The sequence below is a fragment of the Ptychodera flava genome, chromosome 20, assembly GCF_041260155.1.
Source record: "Ptychodera flava strain L36383 chromosome 20, AS_Pfla_20210202, whole genome shotgun sequence".
In the NCBI taxonomy this organism is placed as follows: Eukaryota; Metazoa; Hemichordata; class Enteropneusta; family Ptychoderidae; genus Ptychodera; species Ptychodera flava.
This window is the reverse complement of record NC_091947.1, coordinates 15,698,881-15,721,867: the sequence shown is the minus strand read 5'-3', so window position 1 is coordinate 15,721,867 and position 22,987 is coordinate 15,698,881. Positions and strand designations below refer to the sequence as shown.

The window sequence follows — 22,987 nt, the reverse complement described above, 5'->3', positions numbered from 1 at the left end:
ATACATACATACATACATACATACATACATAGACTATAGAGCCTGGACAAGGGTCGAGCCTCGACGCGAAAAAAATTATATACATAGAACCTCGTTCTGACTTACTGATACAGCTGGACCTCGTTCTGACTTACTGATAGAGCTGCAAAATTTTATATACATTGAACCTCGTTCTGACTTACTGATAGAGCTGCAAAATTTTATATACATAGAACCTCGTCCTGACTTACTGATAGAGCTGCAAAATTTTATATACATAGAACCTCGTTCTGACTTACTGATACAGCTGGACCTCGTTCTGACTTACTGATAGAGCTGCAAAATTTTATATACATAGAACCTCGTCCTGACTTACTGATAGAGCTGCAAAATTTTATATACATAGAACCTCGTCCTGACTTACTGATACAGCTGCAAAAATTTATATACATAGAACCTCGTTCTGAATACTCAGACTCGATGGGGAATTTTACATACAGCACGCTGGGAAGTTTTATACACAGATTCGATGGGGAAATTTTACATACAGCACGCTGGGAAGTTTTATACACAGACTCGATGGGGAAATTTTACATACAGCTAGCTGGGAAGTTTTATACACAGACTCGATAAGAAAATTTTACATACAGCTAGCTGGGAAGTTTTATACACAGACTCCGTGGGAAACTTTTACATACAGACTCGTCTTGGATTAAGTGTAATACCTAGTGATGCTTGTGCTCAGAAAGCGTGATTGAACTCTGCCCGGTATTGTACGCGGCTAGACCCTGGCAAGACGAAAGCTAATACACGCATAGTGCTGGCGCTTGTGCTATTCAAGTGCATTTTAACTTTCCGGTTTATTTTGATCTAGTAAGCTAGCCACAACAATGATCGTGGTATTGCTATCAGGTGAGATCACCACTGATCTGGGCTGCTCGTAGCCTAGCCCCGTGTACATGTCTGTGTGTTCCCGGCTGTGGTGGAGGCCGTATAACGCCGGGAACACACAGATCTGTACGCAGGGCTACTCGTCAACCATACAACGGCGTCATCCATACAACTATCGTTCACTGAGACCGCTGCAGTCCGTCAGCTGTGCAACGAACTTTCGCGGTCTGCACAGTTACGAGAATAAAGACAAAAAATTAATACTGAAATCTTGGAGCGAATAAACCCATGCACAATGATGGATGAAGATAAATTTGAGTAAAAAGACAGCAATTCTTGGTCTTGGACTTTCCTCGGGTCATTTGACACAAGGAGCATGGAGGTACACGCGAGCATGTAGCTAAGGGACTGGTCAGTTGCTTCAGCCAGGGGGCCGGTGGATTCATGGGGGTCACCCTGTTTTTGACGTTGGTGATGGGGGTGGTCACCATGTTTTTGAAATGCCCAATAGGGGGGGTCAGTGTGTTTTTCAAGTTCAACAAGGGCTCATACTTGCATAAAATGCATTGTGCCAGCCACAAATTCCAGCATTGAGTTTCATTTTTCGCGCGCCCTTGGGCGCATTTCTTTAAAATATCAAACATATTTTTCAGCACGCCCTTCATATGAAAAGCATGGCAAGTTCCTGATACTTTTCTGTTTTCTCTATGAGAATTTAGTATAGGAAAGAAACATGCACTAATATTTCAATCACATTTTCCTTACAATAGTTCTGGACATCTGCTTATGCATAAAGAGAGTTGGAATACATACAGCTCGGGATACTGTACTCAAGCTTTAGAATTGACACTTTTAAGTTCCTATCTTACAACTGACATGACACCAATTTCATTAAAACACAGAATGACTGATTGTTGAAAATATACCCCTAAAAATTATATATATATATATATATATATATATATATATATATATATATATATATATATATATATATATATATATATATATATATATATATATATACTGAATTATTCAATTTATATTCCACCTTTTGTTTTACCTTTGTTTCACAGAGGGGGGGGTCACCCTGTTTTGAAAAGTTGGAATGTGGGGTCACCCTGTTTTCGAAAGTTGGAATGGGGGGGGGGGGGGTTCAGCTACTTTTTGAACGTCGGCAAAAAATAATCCAACGCCCCCCTAGGCCAAAGAAACTGACCAGTCCCTAATACAACGGTTGTGTTTACGAGAATTAGAAAAGATCAGACACTCAAAACAGCAGTAAATCAGCGACGCTCAAACCGACAGAGTATATGAGATTCATGAAAGACGGCATGGTGGTCGCAAGAGATCTCTTTCTACCTCCATGCCATGTTCAATGAATCTCATATACTCTATCGGCTGAGCGTCGCTGATTGACTGGTGAATTGGAATGTCTGATCATTTCTAATTCTCGTAAACACACCCAAGCACCCTGCTCTGTGTACCGCCGTTCTCCTCGCGTCGAATGCCCCGAGAAAGCCCAAGACCAAGAATTGCTGTCTTGTTACACAAATTTGCATTCATCCATCATAGTGCATGGGTTTATTGCACCAAAATTTCCAAATAAAATTTTTGTCTTTATTCTCTTCACTCTGTAGACCGCAAAAGTAGGTTGCACAGCCGACTGCAGTGACCTGCAGTGAACGAGCACTGTGTGGTCGACGCCTAGCGCATGTCCTTTCTTCTACGAACAGCCAGATCAGTGGTGATCTCTCGTGATAGCAATACCACGGTCATTGTTGTCGCTAGCACAAAATAAACCGGAAAGTTCAAATGCACTTGAATAGCATAAGCGCTAGCACTATGCGTGTATTAGCTTTAGTCTTGCCAGGGTCTAGCCACAAAAAAGGCAGCTCACGGCCGGCGGCTGGCCGGGCTGTGCGCGGTCTTTTCCTAACGTGTTGCTGTGAAGCAGCAGCCGCTACAGGCCAGCACTGCAAAGAAAACAGGTCAGAAAAGCCAGCGCATGGCATATGGGCTACAATAATTGCACCTAGCCTGAGTCATTCTCAGCCCTGCCATGGTACCTTCTTAGACCATGGCCCTGCGGACGATACTGTGTTTTCCCAGCGCGGCGCGAGAGGCCTACCGAGTTCAATCACGCTTTCTGAGCACAAGCATCACTAGTACACTTTAATAATCCAAGACGAGTCTGTATGTAAAAGTTTCCCATCGAGTCTGTGTATAACACTTCCCAGCTAGCTGTATGTAAAATTTCCCCATCCAGTCTGTGTATAAAACTTCCCAGCTAGCTGTATGTAAAATTTCCCCATCGAGTCTGTGTATAAAACTTCCCAGCTAGCTGTATGTAAAATTTTCTTATCGAGTCTGTGTATAAAACTTCCCAGCTAGCTGTATGTAAAATTTCCCCATCGAGTCTGTGTATAAAACTTCCCAGCGTGCTGTATGTAAAATTTCCCCATCGAGTCTGTGTATAAAACTTCCCAGCGTGCTGTATGTAAAATTTCCCCATCGAGTCTGAGTATTCAGAACGAGGTGCTATGTATTGTAAATTTTGCAGCTGTATCAGTAAGTCAGGACGAGGTTCTATGTATATAAAATTTTGCAGCTCTATCAGTAAGTCAGGACGAGGTTCTATGTATATAAAATTTTGCAGCTCTATCAGTAAGTCAGAACGAGGTCCAGCTGTATCAGTAAGTCAGAACGAGGTTCTATGTATATAAAATTTTGCAGCTCTATCAGTAAGTCAGGACGAGGTTCTATGTATATAAAATTTTGCAGCTCTATCAGTAAGTCAGAACGAGGTTCAATGTATATAAAATTTTGCAGCTCTATCAGTAAGTCAGAACGAGGTCCAGCTGTATCAGTAAGTCAGAACGAGGTTCTATGTATATAATTTTTTTCGCGTCGAGGCTCGACCCTTGTCCAGGCTCTATAGTCTATGTATGTATGTATGTATGTATGTATGTATGTATGTATGTATGTATGTATGTGCGTACTTATTATGTATGTGTGTATGTATGTATTCTACATGTAAGAATGAATACGCTATATGCGTGCGCGTATTTTTTACTATATGTATGTATGTACATGTATGCATACGCAAACATATGTGTGGGGCAATGTATCTGTGTGTGTGTGTATACACACGCACACATATATATGTATATATGTATATATATATATATATATATATATATATATATATATATATATATATATATATATATATATATAATTCCTCTCTCTATATACATTTTCCACCTTTTCTATCTCTAAAAAAAGCTTGATTGTGTAAATTAATTTTTTTACATTTGGCGCCTCGTAAGCCCAAGTGGACTACAGGGAAAAAAATATAATTTCGAGCCCTGTCCGTATAAAGGGTGACAAGGTCTGACTTCTTTTACTTAGGGTTTCTTTTGAGTTACTTGAGTATAGTTTATTGTCTGTAACACATAATACGACTATGTGTGTTGTATGTGGTATAGGATCTTCATACCTTCCAGCTCCATGTTTATCATATTCTGTCAGAACAAATACAGTCATTGGCAAATCGCAAGTCTGCCTTTTGCCAATTGTAAAACAACGCTTTTGTCAAGTCATCTCCGCATTTGTTTTATTTCTTAGGAATTTTTAAAAGTGAATATTTATCCATGAAACAAATCACGTATACACATGTCCACTACCATCGTGAACATTCATGTCAACATAACTGTAAATAAGCAAAGCATTTTCCAAAAAAATAAACGAGAGAATTAGACTTTCAAAGGAAGTGAGAATTAATATAATTCAAGGGCATCTTTTACCTTTAAGTCTCTCTGGGCGCGAAAAATTAAGCCTCAAAAAACATCGACGCTACTCCTCAACTTATCAATAAAAAACAAAGTATTCATCAAGAGGAATATAAAATAGCACTGAAATAGCCTCGCTGTCGGCAGAAGTTTTCGTTCTATGTAGTTCGCCCTCTTGAGATCACCGCTGTAAGTATCTTTGTCTTTTTCTCCAGTGGCTAACGTCTTTGTCCGTCCATTCGTTTTTAGTGAGTGGGGAATCATGCTATTTCGTGGGGATCGGGAGTTTAAAATTTGACGAGCACGAAATGAGAACTGATGATAGAAGATTCGAGTAGCTTTGCAACACTGAAATGTCGAAAACTATCACACGAAAGAGATTTGAGTCATATCATTGTACCTTCTCTGTGAACGAAGTTTCGCGAGTTTTACTAGTACTGATACGATGTTCGGTTCAATTATTCAACTACACCATGAAGATTGGTCTATACGGGGAAAGCTAGTTAATATGGCATTCCCCTCCTGAAAAACGACTCAATGGCGCAGTATCATCAGCAACTTGGAAAAAACATGAACTTTTATGTGCTGGCTTCGACCACCTTAATCTGTATAAGGCATGTAAAGGAATACAATAAATACTGGTATTTCCATTAGTACAAGTATTGCAGCCGGGGTGAATTCCCTGGTACTGGCATACCCAGGTATATCGATCAGCGAAGAGAGCAGCCATAAACGATTTTGTATCTGTGTATGCGCCTGCTTTTGCCTTTATTATATCTGAGCCGGTATAGGCCTAATCAAGTCGGGAACTTTTGTATTTAAAAGCTCATCGTGAAAGAGGGTGAGTACCACAGTCATCTTTTGAAAATCACATCTATTGCCGGCACTATCACCTTACTACAAATATGGGCATGGAACACTTATGTATCGAGCTGGAAAGTCAAAGAAAGTGTAAGCGTTACATCTTTAAGTTTTTTATGAACGACGAAGCAATCGACATAAACGCATGACATTCAGGGAAGCCACTGTCCCCAATACAGAATTCTAGTTACACTGTTACAGTTACATAAATTATTACCTGTCTTGTTCCTCGCAAATGTGTAAGAGGGGGTTCAGTTATCTGATACAACATTGCTCAAAAGTTTACTGAACAGTTGAAAGGAAGTATAAGTTCCTTTTTTCGGTTCTCAAATCCTGCCGCTGCATTTGTTCCTTATCAGAAAGTCACATAGAACAAGTGCACTACAGGAACAGTAGGATGACTGAAGGGTGATAAGAGAGAAATATATCCCAAAACTATATTGTTTTGTTTTTCATTAGGTGTAGATTGTATGTTCTTTCATTCTTCCTTCGCCTCGAATATTCCTAATGAACTCATATTTGTTAATTTATGCAAATGTCACCAATAAGTTCCAGTCGTGTGTACACTTCGTGCCTTTCATGGCTGCAACTAATGAATTCAAAGAGAACCCGGCCGATATACAACCCGATATACCAAACAAACGTAGGTCGCGTGATTCTCTACTCGTTTGCATAATCATCATTGAGATCTCATAAGTCTTCATTATCTGCATTTTTTTCCCGAAAGAGAACAGACAATAATCAATTGTACTTTGCCCTCCCTATACCCAACCGTATAATTAGTGTGAAAGCAACGTGCCCCGAACATCAACGAAAGGATGGCACTTCAAGTATTTCTTGTCTGCTGCGATCTACATTTCAGAGCATTCATTTCGATTTTCGGAAGCATATCCTACAAGAAATCAGATCTTCGATTTAGTAGTATCACCAGTAATTTTCGTATAAGCAACATCTGCCAGATATATAAAACTTACAGTCTCGACATTCAGTGGTTTCCCAAGCAAAGAAATGCCCCTTGAAAAACAAAGATGCCTGCGGCAAATATATCCATCATAGACAGTATATCATGCACATGGTACATCAGATTCTCCTCGACCCAATTATGCATAGATCAGGCCTGTCTAGCTATGCATTGTACATACATAGAGGCTACAACATCTACATCTTACATCTTAAGTGAAACTTACATCTGGAACACATTACCGTTCATTAAAATATAAACAGACTATCGATAAACAGCACGTGAATTCACTTCATCAAAGACTGTTGTCTGAAGTTGATCCGGAGCGACATTTAGGAAATATTTTAACGATTTAGGTACCGTTCAGTTTTTACGGCCGGGGGGGGGCCGGCAAAATCCAGGGGGGGGGCATCAAAATTTTGGAATCCGCAAAGGGGGGGTCATCGCTTTTTCACTGGTAGGAAAGGGGGGGTCACCACATTTTCAAAAACATAATACCAACAATAAAGTTCACTTTATGCCATTGCCATGATCGACCCTCTTTACCGGCGGGCCGCCTTCGGCGGCCACTACAATAAATATACATTATGTATTACCCATGACCCCCTTAACGGGCAGACGCCTTTGGCGGCCCACTCCAATTAGGTTTACTTCATGCAATGGCCATGATCGACCCTCTTTACCGGCGGGCCGCCTGCGGCGGCCCACTCCAATAAATTGACTTTATGTAATACCCCACGGCAATCTTAATGGCCGTGCGCCTTCAGCGGCCCTGTCCAGTAAAGTCTACTTTATGCAATAGCCATGATCGACCCTCTTTACCGGCGGGCCACCTTTGGTGGCCCACTAGAATAAAGTTGACTTTACGTTATGGCCCATGACCATCTTAACCGGAGGGCTGCCTTTGGCGAACCACTCCAATAAAGTTCACTTTATACAATGTCCTGGACATGAGTTGTCTATGGAAATGAAGTTAAAAATTGCCTTACAGTCGTCCTAATTAACAGACGTTTCAATGGATGTGGCTGAGAAGTTTGTGCACTGGCATCTCTGCTACACGAATAAAGTGCGCCGCGTACCGGAGTTCAAATCCAAACCATGCGGGTAAATTTGACATATGGGTTTTAGTTATTTTAAGCAGGGGGGGGGGGGTCATCAATTTTTTTCGTCTGACAAAGGGGGGGTCACCTTTTTTTTCACGAAAAATGCAGGGGGGGGGGTCTATCTTTTTTGAACACCGGCGACAAGATTTTTCGCCCCCCCCCCCGGCCGTAAAAACTGAACGCTCCTTAGTTCCTACTGGTAAAAGGGTTGCGGTATACCTGTTAATTCGTCATTTTGAAGTAATACACTTATCAACACAATGTTATGGGTGCATTTGAAGAAATCCGGGCACTCCCCTCCACAAAAATGCATTGACATTTTCTATAGGTTTTGTAAAGAATATCTTCGGATAAGCCATATAGGGCCTAATGTCGTGACATTACAGCCAAATGTATTCAAAATAAGGCTTTCATTGAAATTCCAGCCTTTATAGACTCTGATGATGCTGGTACTTTCAACATAAAGCACAGACTTGTTGCACCTGTTGTGCTACCTGAACATCATGTTTGATGGATTTTGGCTCAGGTTATCATCTGGATGTAGGCCTATCTGTGTGTAGTTTTGTAAAAAGTTCGTTTTTTTCACAGTTTAACGTCTTACACTTTATGCAATTTGTAAACAGAACAATTAAAGTTTCTGCAACAATAGTCTCAATCGACGATGGCCAAAAATGAGGGCTAATTACATGTAATTACGGTACCCATTTTTTTCTCTCGATGATATGTGCTTGCTAAAATGTTTAACATTTAGAACCCCTTTGAGAACTATTCGCAAGTTATTTCACTTTATGTCGCCCTTGCTTGCCACTCGCTGTTGTAACACGATTATTATTTCATGTAAAATATATTCCTCCACTGTATGCTTTTCTATTCATTTATCTTTTCCGAAATGAAATCTCACAAATGCTTTACGTTTCCGCTTTTATTGTCATGGTACAATCATTTGACACGGACGGACTCGTTTACTCGTTCCCAGAGTGATTCACACTTTGCATAAACTACACTGATGTCGACATCTGGTCATGAAAGGCAATTACCGACGTTCCACGCGTGTTAGACTGCCACTGTTCGTGCTTATTGCCTGCATTCTCTCACGCAGTAGTCTCCCACCTCCCTGTTTTTAAAATAGTTTGCACCAAGTGCTTTTCTATTATCTAGTTGATTTGCATGACAATAATAATGTCAAATGATTGTAAAGCATGAAATTCCAGAGTTTTACACCAATCAATTACGAGCTGTTGGTCACGTGGTGCAACCGTTGTCGTCCATGTTTAGCTGGCCGTTCGATTTTCGCGATTTGGGAACCGTGTATAATTCAACATCGCTGGCCTGAGAACGCGAAAGGAAGGCGGTTACCACTCTATAATGGTACAGCCAAATCGCCGGTTTTATGAAGACGTTATCACGGCTTGGCTAAAGGTTCAAAACGTGTCTGACAGTTTGGAAAACCCAATGTTGACACAACCTGCACAGATGTTTTGAGTCGGTAAGCAGGTAAGCAAAAGTTGTTGTCGACCTGCCAGTGGTGTGTCGCAAGGATAATGACGTAAGTAGTATTGCTAAGAGTCGGAGGAAATTTGAAAATTCGCTTGGATAAGTTCAACGTAGTGGGTTTATTTCTACTGGTATGTAACGTACGGAATGTAACCGTCGACGCCTGTGTGAATGAGAATTTGAAACGTCGCACTCTACTCGTGTAACTCGGGTGTAGGTGAACACACCACACCGTCATGTCGTACTCTAACAAGAGTGATATTGATTGATCGATTGGCCAAACTACACTTTCGCATGAAAGATGCATCAAACTAGAAGAAAGAAGAAGCGGCCAATCATGGCAAACTTAAAGACAGTTGAAGTCGCCAGGGGACGGAACGGGTATGGGTTCACCCTGTCGGGTCAGTCACCTTGTATTCTTAGCTGTATTATGGGCGGAAGCCCTGCCGAACTGGCGGGTCTGAAGGCAGGCGATTATGTGATGGCCGTCAACGGGAAAACGTCGCCAAGCTTTCGCACGAGCAAGTGGTGAAACTCATCGGAGTGTCGACCGCAGTGCTGCGACTGACAATAGCCGAAAAACAACGGCGCGACCACAGCGATTCCTCGGATGACGATTTCGTCGTCAACAGGCCCAGGCCGAGATCTCACCCGAGAATGAAAACCAGAACGCCTCCCACACCGACGAACGATTACCAGAGTCAGAATGCGAGTCGAGTTGACAAAGTCGTTGAGGACCTCTTTCCGGGGAACTTCTATTCGGAAGTGCAGTGTCTACAGATGCTGTCGAGGAGATTGACGAGGACGAGGAGAACGAGAAAAGTGACAAGGATTCAAGGCTGGCTCCGGGACACCTCAGTCCCTACAACAAGTCAGGTAAATTTGAGGTCTTCTTGAAGAAACCCCATAAGTTGTATGACCGCAAAGTGTGGACTGGGAAGGGGTTCGATGATGGAAATGGGAGCCAAAGCTAAAAAGAACAAACCAAAATACTCAGAGAGACACCAAGTTGCAAAGCAGCAGATGCAGTTTATGTATCAGCAGCAGCAGCAACACCAGCAACAGCAGCAGCAACACCTCAGCACACACCTGCAACAGCAACACCTGCAACAGCAACACCTGCAACAGCAACACTTGCAACAGCAACACTTGAACAGCAGCACTTTCAACAGCAGTATGACCCTGGGCGTTTCATGTCTACCCCAGACCCGGCCATGATACACAGACCGTTGTCGCCTTTGGAGGTTTCAAGCATCCTTTACCCATCACTGCAGCCCCATGTTAGTGCTGCTATACCTCTTGACATTGAGCATGAACTTGATGAGGATGACCTTTATTTAAGTGTTGTTGTTGGATACTTGGGATCAATAGAAATTCCAGCGGAAGCCAACCTCCAAACTGCCAGTTTGCAAGCCATCCGTGGATGTGTGAGGAGGCTGAGGATTGAACAGCGGATCCACACGCTTGTGTTTGATGGAGATCACCATCAGGGATGTAAGACTAGTTACCTCAAACGGTGCCATCGTTGTAGTTTACCCTGCTGAAAAGTTGGCGTTTACGGGAGTTTGTCCGACGATAAGCGCTTTTTTGGCCTTGTAACTATGCATGGACTTGAAGACGCTCATGAGATGGGTGCTCTTGACAAGGAGAATTTGGAAGTTCTTGTCATGTATTCATGGTAGACCCTGAAATCTGTGCTCACAATGTTCATGCAAAGAAAGCTGCCAAGTTTGGAATCCAGTGCGCCGTGGATCCAGAAACCAATGGATGTCGAGAGTTTCCGCGTTCGGCCAAACCCATTCTACGGACACTGGCAAAATTGTACCAGGATCGGCACAACGGTCTATACGTCAACGAATTACAGCGTGCTCAGGTATACATGAGCGGTGAGTATCCGCTTGATGCAAGACGAAGCAATAGCAACAGCAGTAACAGTGACAGCGGGATAGGATATTGCCGAGATTCGGAGGGTATGAATGGATCAGGCTCTGGTGATCGCATAGTTGTTGATAATCCCAAAAATATGCATGGATCCTATGATGGACAGGGTACTCCAACTCCCAACAGACTGTTAGTAAAAGCTGATGTGATGCACAATTCATTTGATGTTCCATATCCCTCGTCCATGAAACAGCATTTGTCCGCAGAGGCCCTACATAAAAATGTGACTTCAGTCGATATGGCATCCCGACTTTCACCTCGCGTACGAACCCATCCTCAGGAGTTAGATCGGCCAGTATCAAGGCTAAGTATGAATGTTTATTCAGATTCTGTAGATTCCAATGATGCACAGGAATCTTTGAATAGAGCACAGCATGTATCTGAAAATGAATACAGTGATGAACCAAAAACCATGGCCAGGGCACCCACAGGATTACCCCCAACTGGAATTCACAGACATTCCATGTATGCCAAAGTGGATAATACTGGCAGCAAAAAGGATGCAGCTGAGAGAGAAACCCAGGGTGTTAGTGCCAGAAGAATATCGGATGGTAGAATATTACTGAAGAATCAGGTAAGAAATAACATTTTCTGAACGAATACATTATATTTAGACAGGCGATTGTTCAGTGATGGTCAAAAAAATGCTATGTCGTCAGTTGACAGTTTCCAGTGAAGGTTCTTGCCCTACATCGGGTACACAGCGTACGTGCTGTTTTCACTCTCCCCACATTCTGATTTGGATGCTGCAGGTCAGAGGTCAAATATCCCCAGGTAGTAATTTGTATGCAGGTGATCGCCGCATTCATGTCGACATTATTGTGATGAGATCTGCCTGATAAAGTTAATTTTAATTTATGCATGACAATGGAGGAAAAGAAAAAGGTTTGAAAGCGAGACTTTGGACAAATTCATTGAAAAAGCAGAAGTTTTTAGATCGATGTTAGCTCAGCGTGGTAATGGCGCCCAAGTCGGTATCCATTACCAGAGCTTAAAAGTGTAATCCATCCATCCTAGGGGCAGTTGCTGTAAGACTGTGTAAAATAACTACACACACTGAAAATGTCTTTGCCTAAGGGAATCTAGATCTGTTTCCGAAAAGGTAGGCATCAAAACTCCTGTGTGAATGGTAGAACTATCAACACTCGCCTTCAAATATGCGTTATTTACTTCCTCAGTAAGATCTGCAAGAATCTGTCTCTTGTTTTTAACTGAAAATTAATAAAGTTGCTGGAGTGTCGGGCAAGTTTGTAATCAATGTGTTTGCGAACAGGGAAGTCTGTGAATGGTTCACTTTATATACAGCGTACACAAACTCACCTTGACACACTTTTAACACCTGTTTCCATGTCAGTAGCTGAAAAACAGGCTGCTATCTTAATTAGGGGGTCTGGCTTGACATGACAGGGACGGAGAAATCTAAATTGAATCCTGAATTGCTCTGTAGTGGTACGATAGTGCTATTGTTGATGTAATATAATGTGTTGATTATTCTTGGTAGTGAAGTGGAAAGCAAGGAGTCTTTTATTTGTTTGCTGAATCAACATACATTTTCAAAGCATGACATCTCTGGTACTTATAGTGAAACATTTACATGTTTATATAGTCTGTTCAAAATATTTCCTGTAAATAATGTCTTTGTTCTCTTTTTTGTCATGGAAACTTCACATTTTAAGTAAAAGTATCTATTTTGCATTATTTTTCTCAACTGAGTTTACATACATGGGATGAAGTCCATCAAAGATACATTGTAACAAATTAACAATGCTAGAGGTGAACGGCTTGGGAGAGAGTTCTATGGCGCTTTCAGAATTTGTTGAAGGGATGAGCCAAGATGCATGTTCAGACAGACTTACTTGGTCCTTATCCAATTCTTCAGAGCAATCCATCATGTGGTCAGTCAAAGGAAAGAAATCAATAAGGTAGTTTTATGGATGTCCTACCTCCACCAAGATTCTATTTTCTAATTTAGCATGAGTGACTTTTGAGGTCAATTTATGCTGTGACAGGTTTTGTTTGAGGTCAGGAAGGAGGGTTGTCTTGGTCCTGCTGATGAAAATTATGGCTATTCTTTCGGGGCAGTCGTTGTTGTAAAGTTTGGGTTTTTGGGTTGATGACTCCCCGATTGTGTGGAAAGCACCTAGCGCATACTTGAGTGCGCAATCTAGCGTAGTGAAGACGCTGTCGACAACTGCTCAAGTGGCCAGCAAAGAACCTTTCCTCTGCACTGGCAGGTTTCGAAACAAAGACGAATTTGTATCGCATTGCCATCAATACAGAATGTGTTTCACACTAAAGTCGACTTTGAGGATGTACCAAGTGCAGAAAATGGTAAGTTTCATGGCCGCTCGAATCAAGTGTGTCACGTCAGTGCTGTCACTTTTATCATGCGCTCAAATTGGCCTTGGATCGTCTTCCCATCAAGTAGTTCTCCAATTTTCTGACAGACACCCATTTCCCAACCCACTGTGTGTCTCAGGGGTTTTTGATAAAGGTTTTATGTGTAAGCACAGTTGATGTCTCTCACCAGAACAAAGCGATTTGCAGTCGTAAAAAATGCAAATCGAAGTCGAGTTTTATGTGCGTCTGCTGTATAGCTGTGAATTGTGACAGCGCTATGTCATCTTGCTGAAACAATTAAATACTCACAGTTTGTTCGTCTCAAGAAATGTATGAAGGAAACATTTCACGTTTGTTTACCAAAATTGACTTGTTTTAATGGTATGTACATGTACATGGGAATGTTTTCACTATGATTTGACTAAATTATGAATATTCGTAGCAGTGTATTGTTTCGTAGTACCATTTGTGTACATAGCCATTTGTAATGCAAAACTTTTTAATTTTGTAAAATTTTGAATTGTTCATGGTTGCCATTTATACCATCACACATAATTTGATAGTACAAGTGTCACTGTCACAGAGGGATGGCAGTGTTTGAATGCCCAGTTGTCATTATTTTTTATGAGACGTTTTATAATCAATTGAAGCTGTCTTTATGGTCGCAGTATCTTTGAAAGTAAAAAACAAGGATCCCTTCTTGGACCTCATACAGCCTTTTGATACCTAAAATATGATAGCTTGGTAATGGGATTAGAAAATGACGGACATCCATAGCGTGTGTGTTTCAATTCAAGTAGCCAGTGAAGGCAACCCTTGGAATATTACCAATTGTAATTAAAATTCTTGCAATCACAAAGATCACCGGTGCTTGAAAAGATCACCATGTTTATGTTTTCATAGGTTTGGTCCGGTTGATATTGCAATGTTAGCACACACACACAGGACTGTAAAGGTTGGATTTTATCAAATTAGTGTGTATTGGTTCTTTTGCTAGTCAAATCAGAGAATGGACTTAGAAGATGCACTTCTAAGAATCATAAACGTAAGGTCGTATAAAATAAAACATTAAAGTTAATGTCATCTGTTGTCTTTATCTGGTTTTGTTTTACTGATTGGCGTAGGTAAATAGTCAATATTTAGTCATTATTCACTGTAAAGTGCGAAGGAGATATATTAAATTGCTGACAGTGACATTGATGTAAAGGGATATATGAGAAGAATAAATAAAGCAATATGATCACTTGAACAGTTTCCAGGTCAAGGAACTCACGATCTTCATATTGGCTGTGTAATTTATATGATTGGCAACAAGGACAAAATCACAAAGAAAGTGTGTACGTGACTTGCAAGTGATGATCTCATCTGGTTCATCAGGTTTGCTTACTCTTATGTTGTCAATGTTACTTATTGTCTTTCGCTAGCAAGAACTTAACCACGCAATCTGTGATTTACGTGGGGCCCTACTAGTTCATGGTACAAGCATGGAGCTAGTTCCGTGGTACAGGATATTGGCATAGGCAAAAGAAACTTCTTGGTGATGTGAATTTTAAGTTTAAATTTCTCTATGATCAGTTTACAAGTAAATCCTTCCAGACTAACTGAGTTAACGTTATTTGCAGATACCATAGTTGATTGATTGATTGATTAACTGTTTCACAAATTCTTTTTTCTTTCCCAAAACTCTTTCATTATCCTTTTAAACTGACCGTGCTTGGCTAGAACTCCACAAGCCAGCCATTGTGCTGGTTGTAGGGGGCATTTCGCCAGCAAAAGCCGTAAAAAGTTCAGCTCAGATTGATGATTGGTGTGCCTTGTGTACAAAAAAGAATGGCCATTGACGTGCTCCAGGCTACAAGGGCTGTCTTGGAAGACAATTAGCCGCATACCAAGAAATCAGCCACCATGATAACGTTCCACCACCTTATGTTGAATCCCTTGGCAATGTGGAGTTGCTATGTCTCAGATATGTGTGCAGATGGTATTACAACCAACAAAATAATTAGCTAAAGTGGTTTTGTTATTTTGGCAACACTCAAGACAGTAGGATAGCCGATCCAAGCAATTAACACTGTAATTACTGTTGATTTGGTACTGCTATAAGTTTGAGCTTGTTTCTTCATTATTTAACTTATCTTGGAATATGTAAACTTCAAACAAACAATCTGATTCTTCTAACACCTCTTATCCAACAATCGACAATCTTTTGGGTGGGCATGTTTTGATTTATAACCTTTGACCCCCTGCGACTGCTGCGAGCCCAAGCTCTGTCCCAGTGGGCTTGATGTATTTTAAGTGGGACAATTGACAACAATAGGGAGAGGTAATTTAAAAATGGACTAACATTCAAAGCAGTCACACTTACATCCAGTGTTGAAGTGTAAATTTACTGGATAAACCGAGACCTGAATAGAACTGTTGGGAGAGTTGTTATTTACCGGTCCAAAGTCAAGTTTGCTCACATGTGTATCACTTGAAATCTTCCATGGTGATTGCCAAAGAAACACAATCGCTGCTTTGTTCTTTTGCTTCAGGTTGGGGTTGTAAAGGTGCAATCAAACAAAATTCTGCAAATAAAGTGTCCTAGAAAATCTCTTTCCTGTTGCTAGCATTTTGCCCCATTGCTGTTACTCGGTCACAACACATGCTTTATTCATTTGTGGTTGGCTAGAGAATTTTTCCTCCAGCGTGTGACTGTCAGGTGATGGTCAAATCTGCCAAAATGAAACCAGATGGCTTTATCCTTGGGAAAATGTGCAGATAAAAAATGTGTGAATTGGTTGTTTTGTAAGGAAAGCTTGATCAGTGTGCTAAGCTGTGTGTAGTTTTCCTTTCCAGGTGCTATACTTTAGAAAACATGGAGGACTTCTGCATAATAAGTGGGGCCTTTGTTTCTTGAATGTGTTTGTGCCTCCTCCTCTTGTCATGGTGGTATTGACATAGAATTGGTTTCAATTGGATTAAGTTGTTCCAGGCTGGTGCATGGCACCATGCAAAAGCCACCATAAGTCCATGCACAGTCCCTCCATGTGGTCCATGTGAATGACAACATGTGTGTGAATATTTAAATGTGTAGTGAGAGTGAGTCGTACTTGTGGTCCACAGTCTCAAATTTTTGATATCATTTCCGTTTGACAGTAACAAATCAAGAAAGTGCTGATAAGCAGAAATCAGTTTGTGCTGTTGCAAAGGTGTTTATTTGAACACACTGTAAACTACCGGTAGTACCAAGGAGCTACTGTACTCTTTTGGTAGCTCTATGCTAGTACATTGTCACTGAATTTATTTTCAGTTTGGAACTGAAATACTAGAACGTTTTTTGAACAAAGAGTTGGAAATTGATGTGCCACATTTACGTTTTCGGGAGAAAATCAGAAACCTAGTTACTAAATCAACTCAAACTCTGTGAGGAATTTTGGACTCTGGTCTGTCAGAATTCACTGCCGCTGAAAATGGTTCCTATGCGAGACCTGTATTTCCAACAGTCACGGCTTTTACATTTGCACAATCCAGATATTGATTATTGAACAGAGCTGTCATTATTTAGCCAGTGTTTTGCCATGTTATGTTGGTAGATGGATTAAATAAGACAATTTATCTTGGGTACAGGGATGTGTATAGGCAACATAACTATGAGATGGCTGGTCCCTATATCTAGTAACCAAAGGAATTTACATGTGGTGATATTACATGTAAGTTTGAAGGTTTCTTTTCAAATGTACGTGGTCAACCAAATTCTGATAATCATAATTTGAACTCCTATGTAACCAGAGCAAATACATATAGTCTTTGTCCCATAGTCATGTTTTCACTAGCGTTTCTTGCCCTTGAGTCGCATTGCAACCCTTTGTCTTGTGATTGACATATGGCTATAATCAATTTCATATTTATCACAATATTGACGTGCTCGTCACTGTAACATATGTTCTTTTCATTCATAAGCCAGTGTTCATAGCCTGGATAATTGTGTGTTCCGCCAGGTCAGGTTATACTGTCTGTCATGGCTGATTTTGCCCTTATTCTGGTCCTCAAGATGGTCGCCATGATAACTCCAGTCCCCTTATTGAAATTTCTAGTATACAAAGAAATTGTATTGTTCGATATGGCATGTCATGTCTGTTGGCGTAATTGAGTCTTTCATCTGATACAGTGATAACATTGAAAAAAGTCATGTAAATAATGGTTGCTTTCAATTTTAATCAATCATTTTCCTAGCACAGACAGCGTTCAGTCTCCGGGTCATATTGGTCAAATCAGTGAAGTACAACATGTCCTGTAAGGTGTACTTTATAAGACTGGACCATTTAAAATACCAGTACTTCAAAAATGTACATAATCATGATTTCCTCCTCTAATTTGCCGTGATAGAGATGTTGTATGTCAGCAGTGTATGTCACATTGACCTTCTTGGTATTAAACTTGATGTTTACTTGTCTGATTTCTTTAGCTTTCCTTGCAAAGTGTTAAAACGAACCAGCGGAAGTTACATAAAAGTTACCATTTAGCTTTTTGTACATTGATTTTGTCGAATAGATGATGTGTAAATCTTAGCGAAAATGTGCTAAAAACATGTCAGTAGAAAATAAGATTTTGTACATTTATATGCATGTCGGCTGTTGTGTGAATGTGTCATAGAATCATCCACTAGAAACGTATGAAATCTGAACATATTTATTTTGTGAAGTATGTTGACTCTTGAAAAACAGATTGAAAGATATAAAGCAAATGCAGATGTATTTTCTACAATTTTTTCAGTTTACTAAAAATGGACATTTTGATGACAATTGTTCACCTTTACACCTGATGCAGTATGATGATGCTGAGGCTATGCAGTCAGTCAGTCAGTCAGAATAACCAAATATAGATTACAAATCCAGAATAAAATTGAGGTGGATTTCAGTAATCCTTCCTAAGCTGTCCAGGCTGGTGATGCGTGTTTGATGAAATCGTAATGCCATCGCGTTTAATTGCCACTACTATAACCCTAACATGTTATACACATCTTCAGAGACCTATCGAGGTGTTGTCGTAGCAACCACCAAGTCACACAGTACACGATATTGTTTCTAACTTGAGGGTGGAGGTAGGGGGTTAGCCGCAAAACAATGGAAAGCACTCAATCAATGGCATGGTAATTTGATAAACTTTGTACCTGCTTACCTGCCAACAGAAGTGTTTGACTACTGAATTGACTTCTCCCGCACACAAAACTAATAGTTGTACAGCAAGTAACTGTCAGCAGGGCTCACTTATCAGGCTTGTTTGTGCCTTTGTCTCCAAGCAAAATATTCCTTGTTTGATATTCAAACAAACAGCAAAAATCTGCAATTTTGATTCTGTTGTTGTTCATGATTAAACTGAATTTATTTTCACTGATGACGATAACTAAAATGCTACGTTAGAATTTACTTGCTTGTTAGTGTTATCGATATTAAGATTTCAAGGGTGTTTGCTGTGCGGGTGAGTGATGTAACATAATTAAGTAGACTTTCAATGGAATGTCACACACAAATCCCGTGATTATAGCCGTAAAGCACAAATGAAAATAACAAATTCTTGGTTTCTCAAGTCAATGGTGTCAAAAACCACACAAGATAAAACGCCAAAGTGTCAAATAATTACTCTGTGTATTAGCGCCATGGGTTGTTGTGTCAACACACTTGTTTGTGTAACTGTCCCACACACTCAACTCAAAGACAAAGGCTTCTCCCAGTTTGTCTGTTTATTTTTCAAGAGAAAACAGGAAAAGGGACAGGGATTGAGAAAGGTGGGAAGACAAAGCATTTACCCCTTTAGGTTCAATTAACACCAGATCAGAACGTTATCATTGACACAATGCCTGCATTCACATCACAGTATTTGTGTTTTATTGTTGGGACCCGCTGAGTCTCAACTTGTTACAGACTTCCTGAGAGTTCAACATTTATGTTTAGTGAGTTTGTTTGCCATGTATATAGCACTGCAAACCATGGGATTTTTACCTCCGTGAGCAAACTAACCAGGTTGCAGACACATTAAGCAGCTCTGTGTGTACATATACTCCAAAGCCAGACTCCAAGACATAGTTTCTTGGTTAGGCATTTCATCCCTGTCAGTAATTGATGGGGAGAAAAAATAAATATTTTTGTGATGTTCAGTGTCCTTGCAATAGACATTCAAACAAATGCGGAATAGTTATGACTGATTTACTTTTAGAATTCCAGCCATTTATGAACATTGCAATGCGGTGTTGGAGAGAGTAGTGGGTGGTACCTGCATTAGAAAAGTATGCAGGGCTGGTAACTTGCTGCAAGGAGAATTAGCTGAATTCACCTATGTCAAAACCCCCGTGGAGTGTGGGCAGTGTATTGCTGCAGGGGGACTTATAAAGTGTCAAATCTTACATAATTACATGTTAGCCTGTAATTTGTTGGTATTGAAACCCAGGTAGGCATTACTCGCTGTGAAATCCACACTTTCACATATATTTGTGTTGAAATAAAAAATAGTAAAACACGTCTGAGACAAAATTGCATTAGGAACATTCACTTTAGTCATTTAAAAAACAAACTGATGGGATTGAGACATTTGGAAATGAAAGTCAAGGAATCTGGGCCCAGACTTTAATTGAAATCCCACAAGTGGAAAATAACCAGTGTACAGTCAGTATGTATCGTGGCCAAAGGTCAGAGCATACTGGCCTGAATTGTTGAAGCTCCCATAGACACCGCATATTTCATAGTCGCTAGAGGATTATCGCGCTGAATATTTAGTTTAATAATAGCTACGACACCATTTCCAAAGGGATTAAGCAAACAAAAGAGCTAGGTGTTGGTGAGAGATCAAAGTTGAGCAACTTTCAATGATCAGAAATGCATGTATGGTTGTGTTAACTCCGTGTGAATCTCTGGTTTACAGTGAATGTGACTGCGGATAGCATTGCAGTTCAAAAGATGGGAGCAATCCAATTAGAAAACCACAACCTTCAAGGCATTGAGACCACCAGATTTAGGGCCTCAAAGAGACCCATTCTTTTGTCTTAAAAAAAGAGAGTCATTGACACTGGGCATTCAGCTCTGAAGTGGTGGGAAGTTAACGCTTGGAGTGGTGGGTTTGTTTAATTACATCCAGTTTTAGGTATCAATACTGGGACCTGGTGCTGTTTTGTGTTGAAGTGCTCCACCCATATTGTACCAACAAGAGGTCCAGTATGGCACGTTATCAAAACATGGCAAAGCACATCAAATTTTATTTGTGTTTGAAGCCAGTATAGTGTGCAGCGGAGAGACCATTGTTGCACTCCCCATGGTGCTGTTGAGCAGAATGCACAAATTCCATCTGTTTTTGTTCGCCTCTAAGGTACCTCCTTTGGATAGTGATTTACACTGCGTCAAGCGTTATATTGACACTACAGATTCTGATAGAATTTTGTGGTTGTTCAGAGTCCCATAGGTCATTCACTTGAAACGCTGACATTTCTACGGAATAAAAACCTTCGAGAAGTGATCATAAAGGTGTAGAGTCGATGATGTAACTCAAAAACTCAGGCTGAGGAAGAAGTGAAAAGAATAGCGGAGCAGAATGGTCGGTTTACGGCAAGTGCCCTTGAGAAAGTTGCATTGAATATTGGAACATTGATCAAGAAGAATTCCAGCGTTCGCAATTGACAAAGAAGGTGATGAAATGATCATTGTGTGTGCTTCCTGTGTTTATGATCACGTTTGACAGCCATTTCAAGTCGTCATGGTCATCCCAGTAACTGGCATTGTAGAATGAGAGCTTTGCCAGCCAAATAAAATTTTAATCAGTTCATTAGAAGAGACTGGCATGGAGAACCATTGACGAGAGAGTACATCTATGGTCATTTTGTCAAACCTACATTTGTCACCCCATTTATGGTCCTGTCCAACCCTAACAAAATGGAATGACCTATTGTGATTACAATGAAGTTACATTATGCAAATATCTGTGACTTGCACTGGCGTTAGCTGGACTATGTAAATTGTAATAATTTTGCTTGTTATCAAGTTGATCATATCCACTCAAGGTTAGCAAAGATTGTTGTTCCAAATTGATTGACAAGGTCGGATGAGGTCACCCTAATTCTAGGGTTGTTGGGGGCAGACCAGGAATGAAACTTGAAATAGAATAATTTCAAGAGCGGTGTGCCTTTGCCAAACTTTTAATTAAGATTTCTGAACTCTCTTTTAGTTAGTGTAGAAAAATCTTGAAATTTCCCAGAGTAAACCTTAGATAATACTTGTAATGTGTCAAGTCTTTGTGAGTCGAAGAGAAGACAGGTGTCACAGGCCACTGATGTGTCAAACTAGAGGCACAATGTGTTGAACAAAGCCATCCTTCTGTGTTTGTGTTGTCATGAGTGGTATTCTGATGTATTCCATGTGATGGCTAATATCTGTTTAAAATATTCATATTTGCTAATTACCCACCAGGCTAAGTCAGCGATACGGCTATTACCCCCACAGTGAACTTGAATAGAGGTGATTTGTAATTGCACGGTCTCATTTTGCATAATTTGGCTTTTCTGTAATTTCAGCAATTAGCTTGACTTGTCCTGTGATTTCTGTTCAATTAATACTTTTTCTCCAAGTTGTAGGTATCTCCGTGATTTGTCTATGGAGCCTGGTAGAAAGAGGATTAAATTGTAGTAAAACAAGCCTGTTCCTTCATAATTTATCATCAAGACCTGTATTTGAAAATTAAATGTCATCAAACTTTTCCTATTTTTGTTCAAATGACCTAAAAGATACATTTTTCTCATCCACAAATCACTGCTTGTATTTGTTACTTTCTAGGACAGTTACTACATGTGTTTCTGGTATTCTATCCCTTTAATGAAAAGGAGCGATTCGTAATTTTTTTTCGTTATAACAAATGTTAGACGGATCAGTAATTTCACCAGCACTTTTCCCCTGCAAAATGATTGTGTCTGTTACAGTACTGGTCAGTTGTCTGATTGTACATGTTAGCATAATGTCCAAATTGCCTGTACCTTTTAACCTTCAAGGGCAAGACAGAAGTTATAGTGTTTTCTGTTTTCCTGAGGCCTGTCCAGATACCATAATGGGTACGGTTCAGAGCATTGAGGTGCATGTGCTTCAAATGTCGTTTTTATGTGCGTCACCCAACTCCAAGTTTATGAATGTATGGCATCAGCAAGCTGTAGGTGACATGTATTCCAAAAATTATACAAAATTGAGTTATTTTGCTTTTCTTTTAATTAGAAAGGTATATGCTCTCTGTGATGTCACATTTCAAAGGGATATAAACCTACTGTGTTTGGACTATTGATGTGTAAAATACATTTTAGTATGCCACTTTACATTTTAATTTCAAACCAGAAGTTACTAAATTTCAGAAGGTATAGATACATATTCACATCACAAATCCGTGAAAAGAGCAGTTGTTAAGCAGTCATTAGAAAAGTCAGCAGCACCTCCCGACCCCACTTATCCAATCAAGGAGGGTTGCATTTTGTATAGCGTAATCAGTCAACAGTGTCAAAAGCACTCCTCTGGAGTGATGCCGCTGACTCTGTGATGGCCATCATGAGTGTATACCAGCTGATGTTTGTCGCCATCGGCCACAGAACTCTTTCAAGTGTACAATCGCAATTGTTGTGG

At 40.3% G+C, this 22,987-nt stretch overlaps 2 protein-coding genes across 2 annotated transcripts in view; both read left to right on the top strand.

The window, feature by feature from the left end:
* Nucleotides 1-22,987, top strand: part of LOC139120144 (regulator of G-protein signaling 12-like) — a 435,920-nt gene that overhangs the window by 394,117 nt on the left and 18,816 nt on the right. The window lies entirely within an intron of this gene.
* The window catches only part of LOC139120700 (regulator of G-protein signaling 12-like), a 35,227-nt gene continuing 22,537 nt past the window's right edge, over nt 10,298-22,987 (top strand). Inside the window, exons 1-2 of the mRNA XM_070685235.1 lie at nt 10,298-10,577; nt 10,766-11,598. Of these exons, the coding sequence (XP_070541336.1) occupies nt 10,298-10,577; nt 10,766-11,598 (1,113 nt within the window). The remainder of the gene's footprint in view (nt 10,578-10,765; nt 11,599-22,987) is intronic.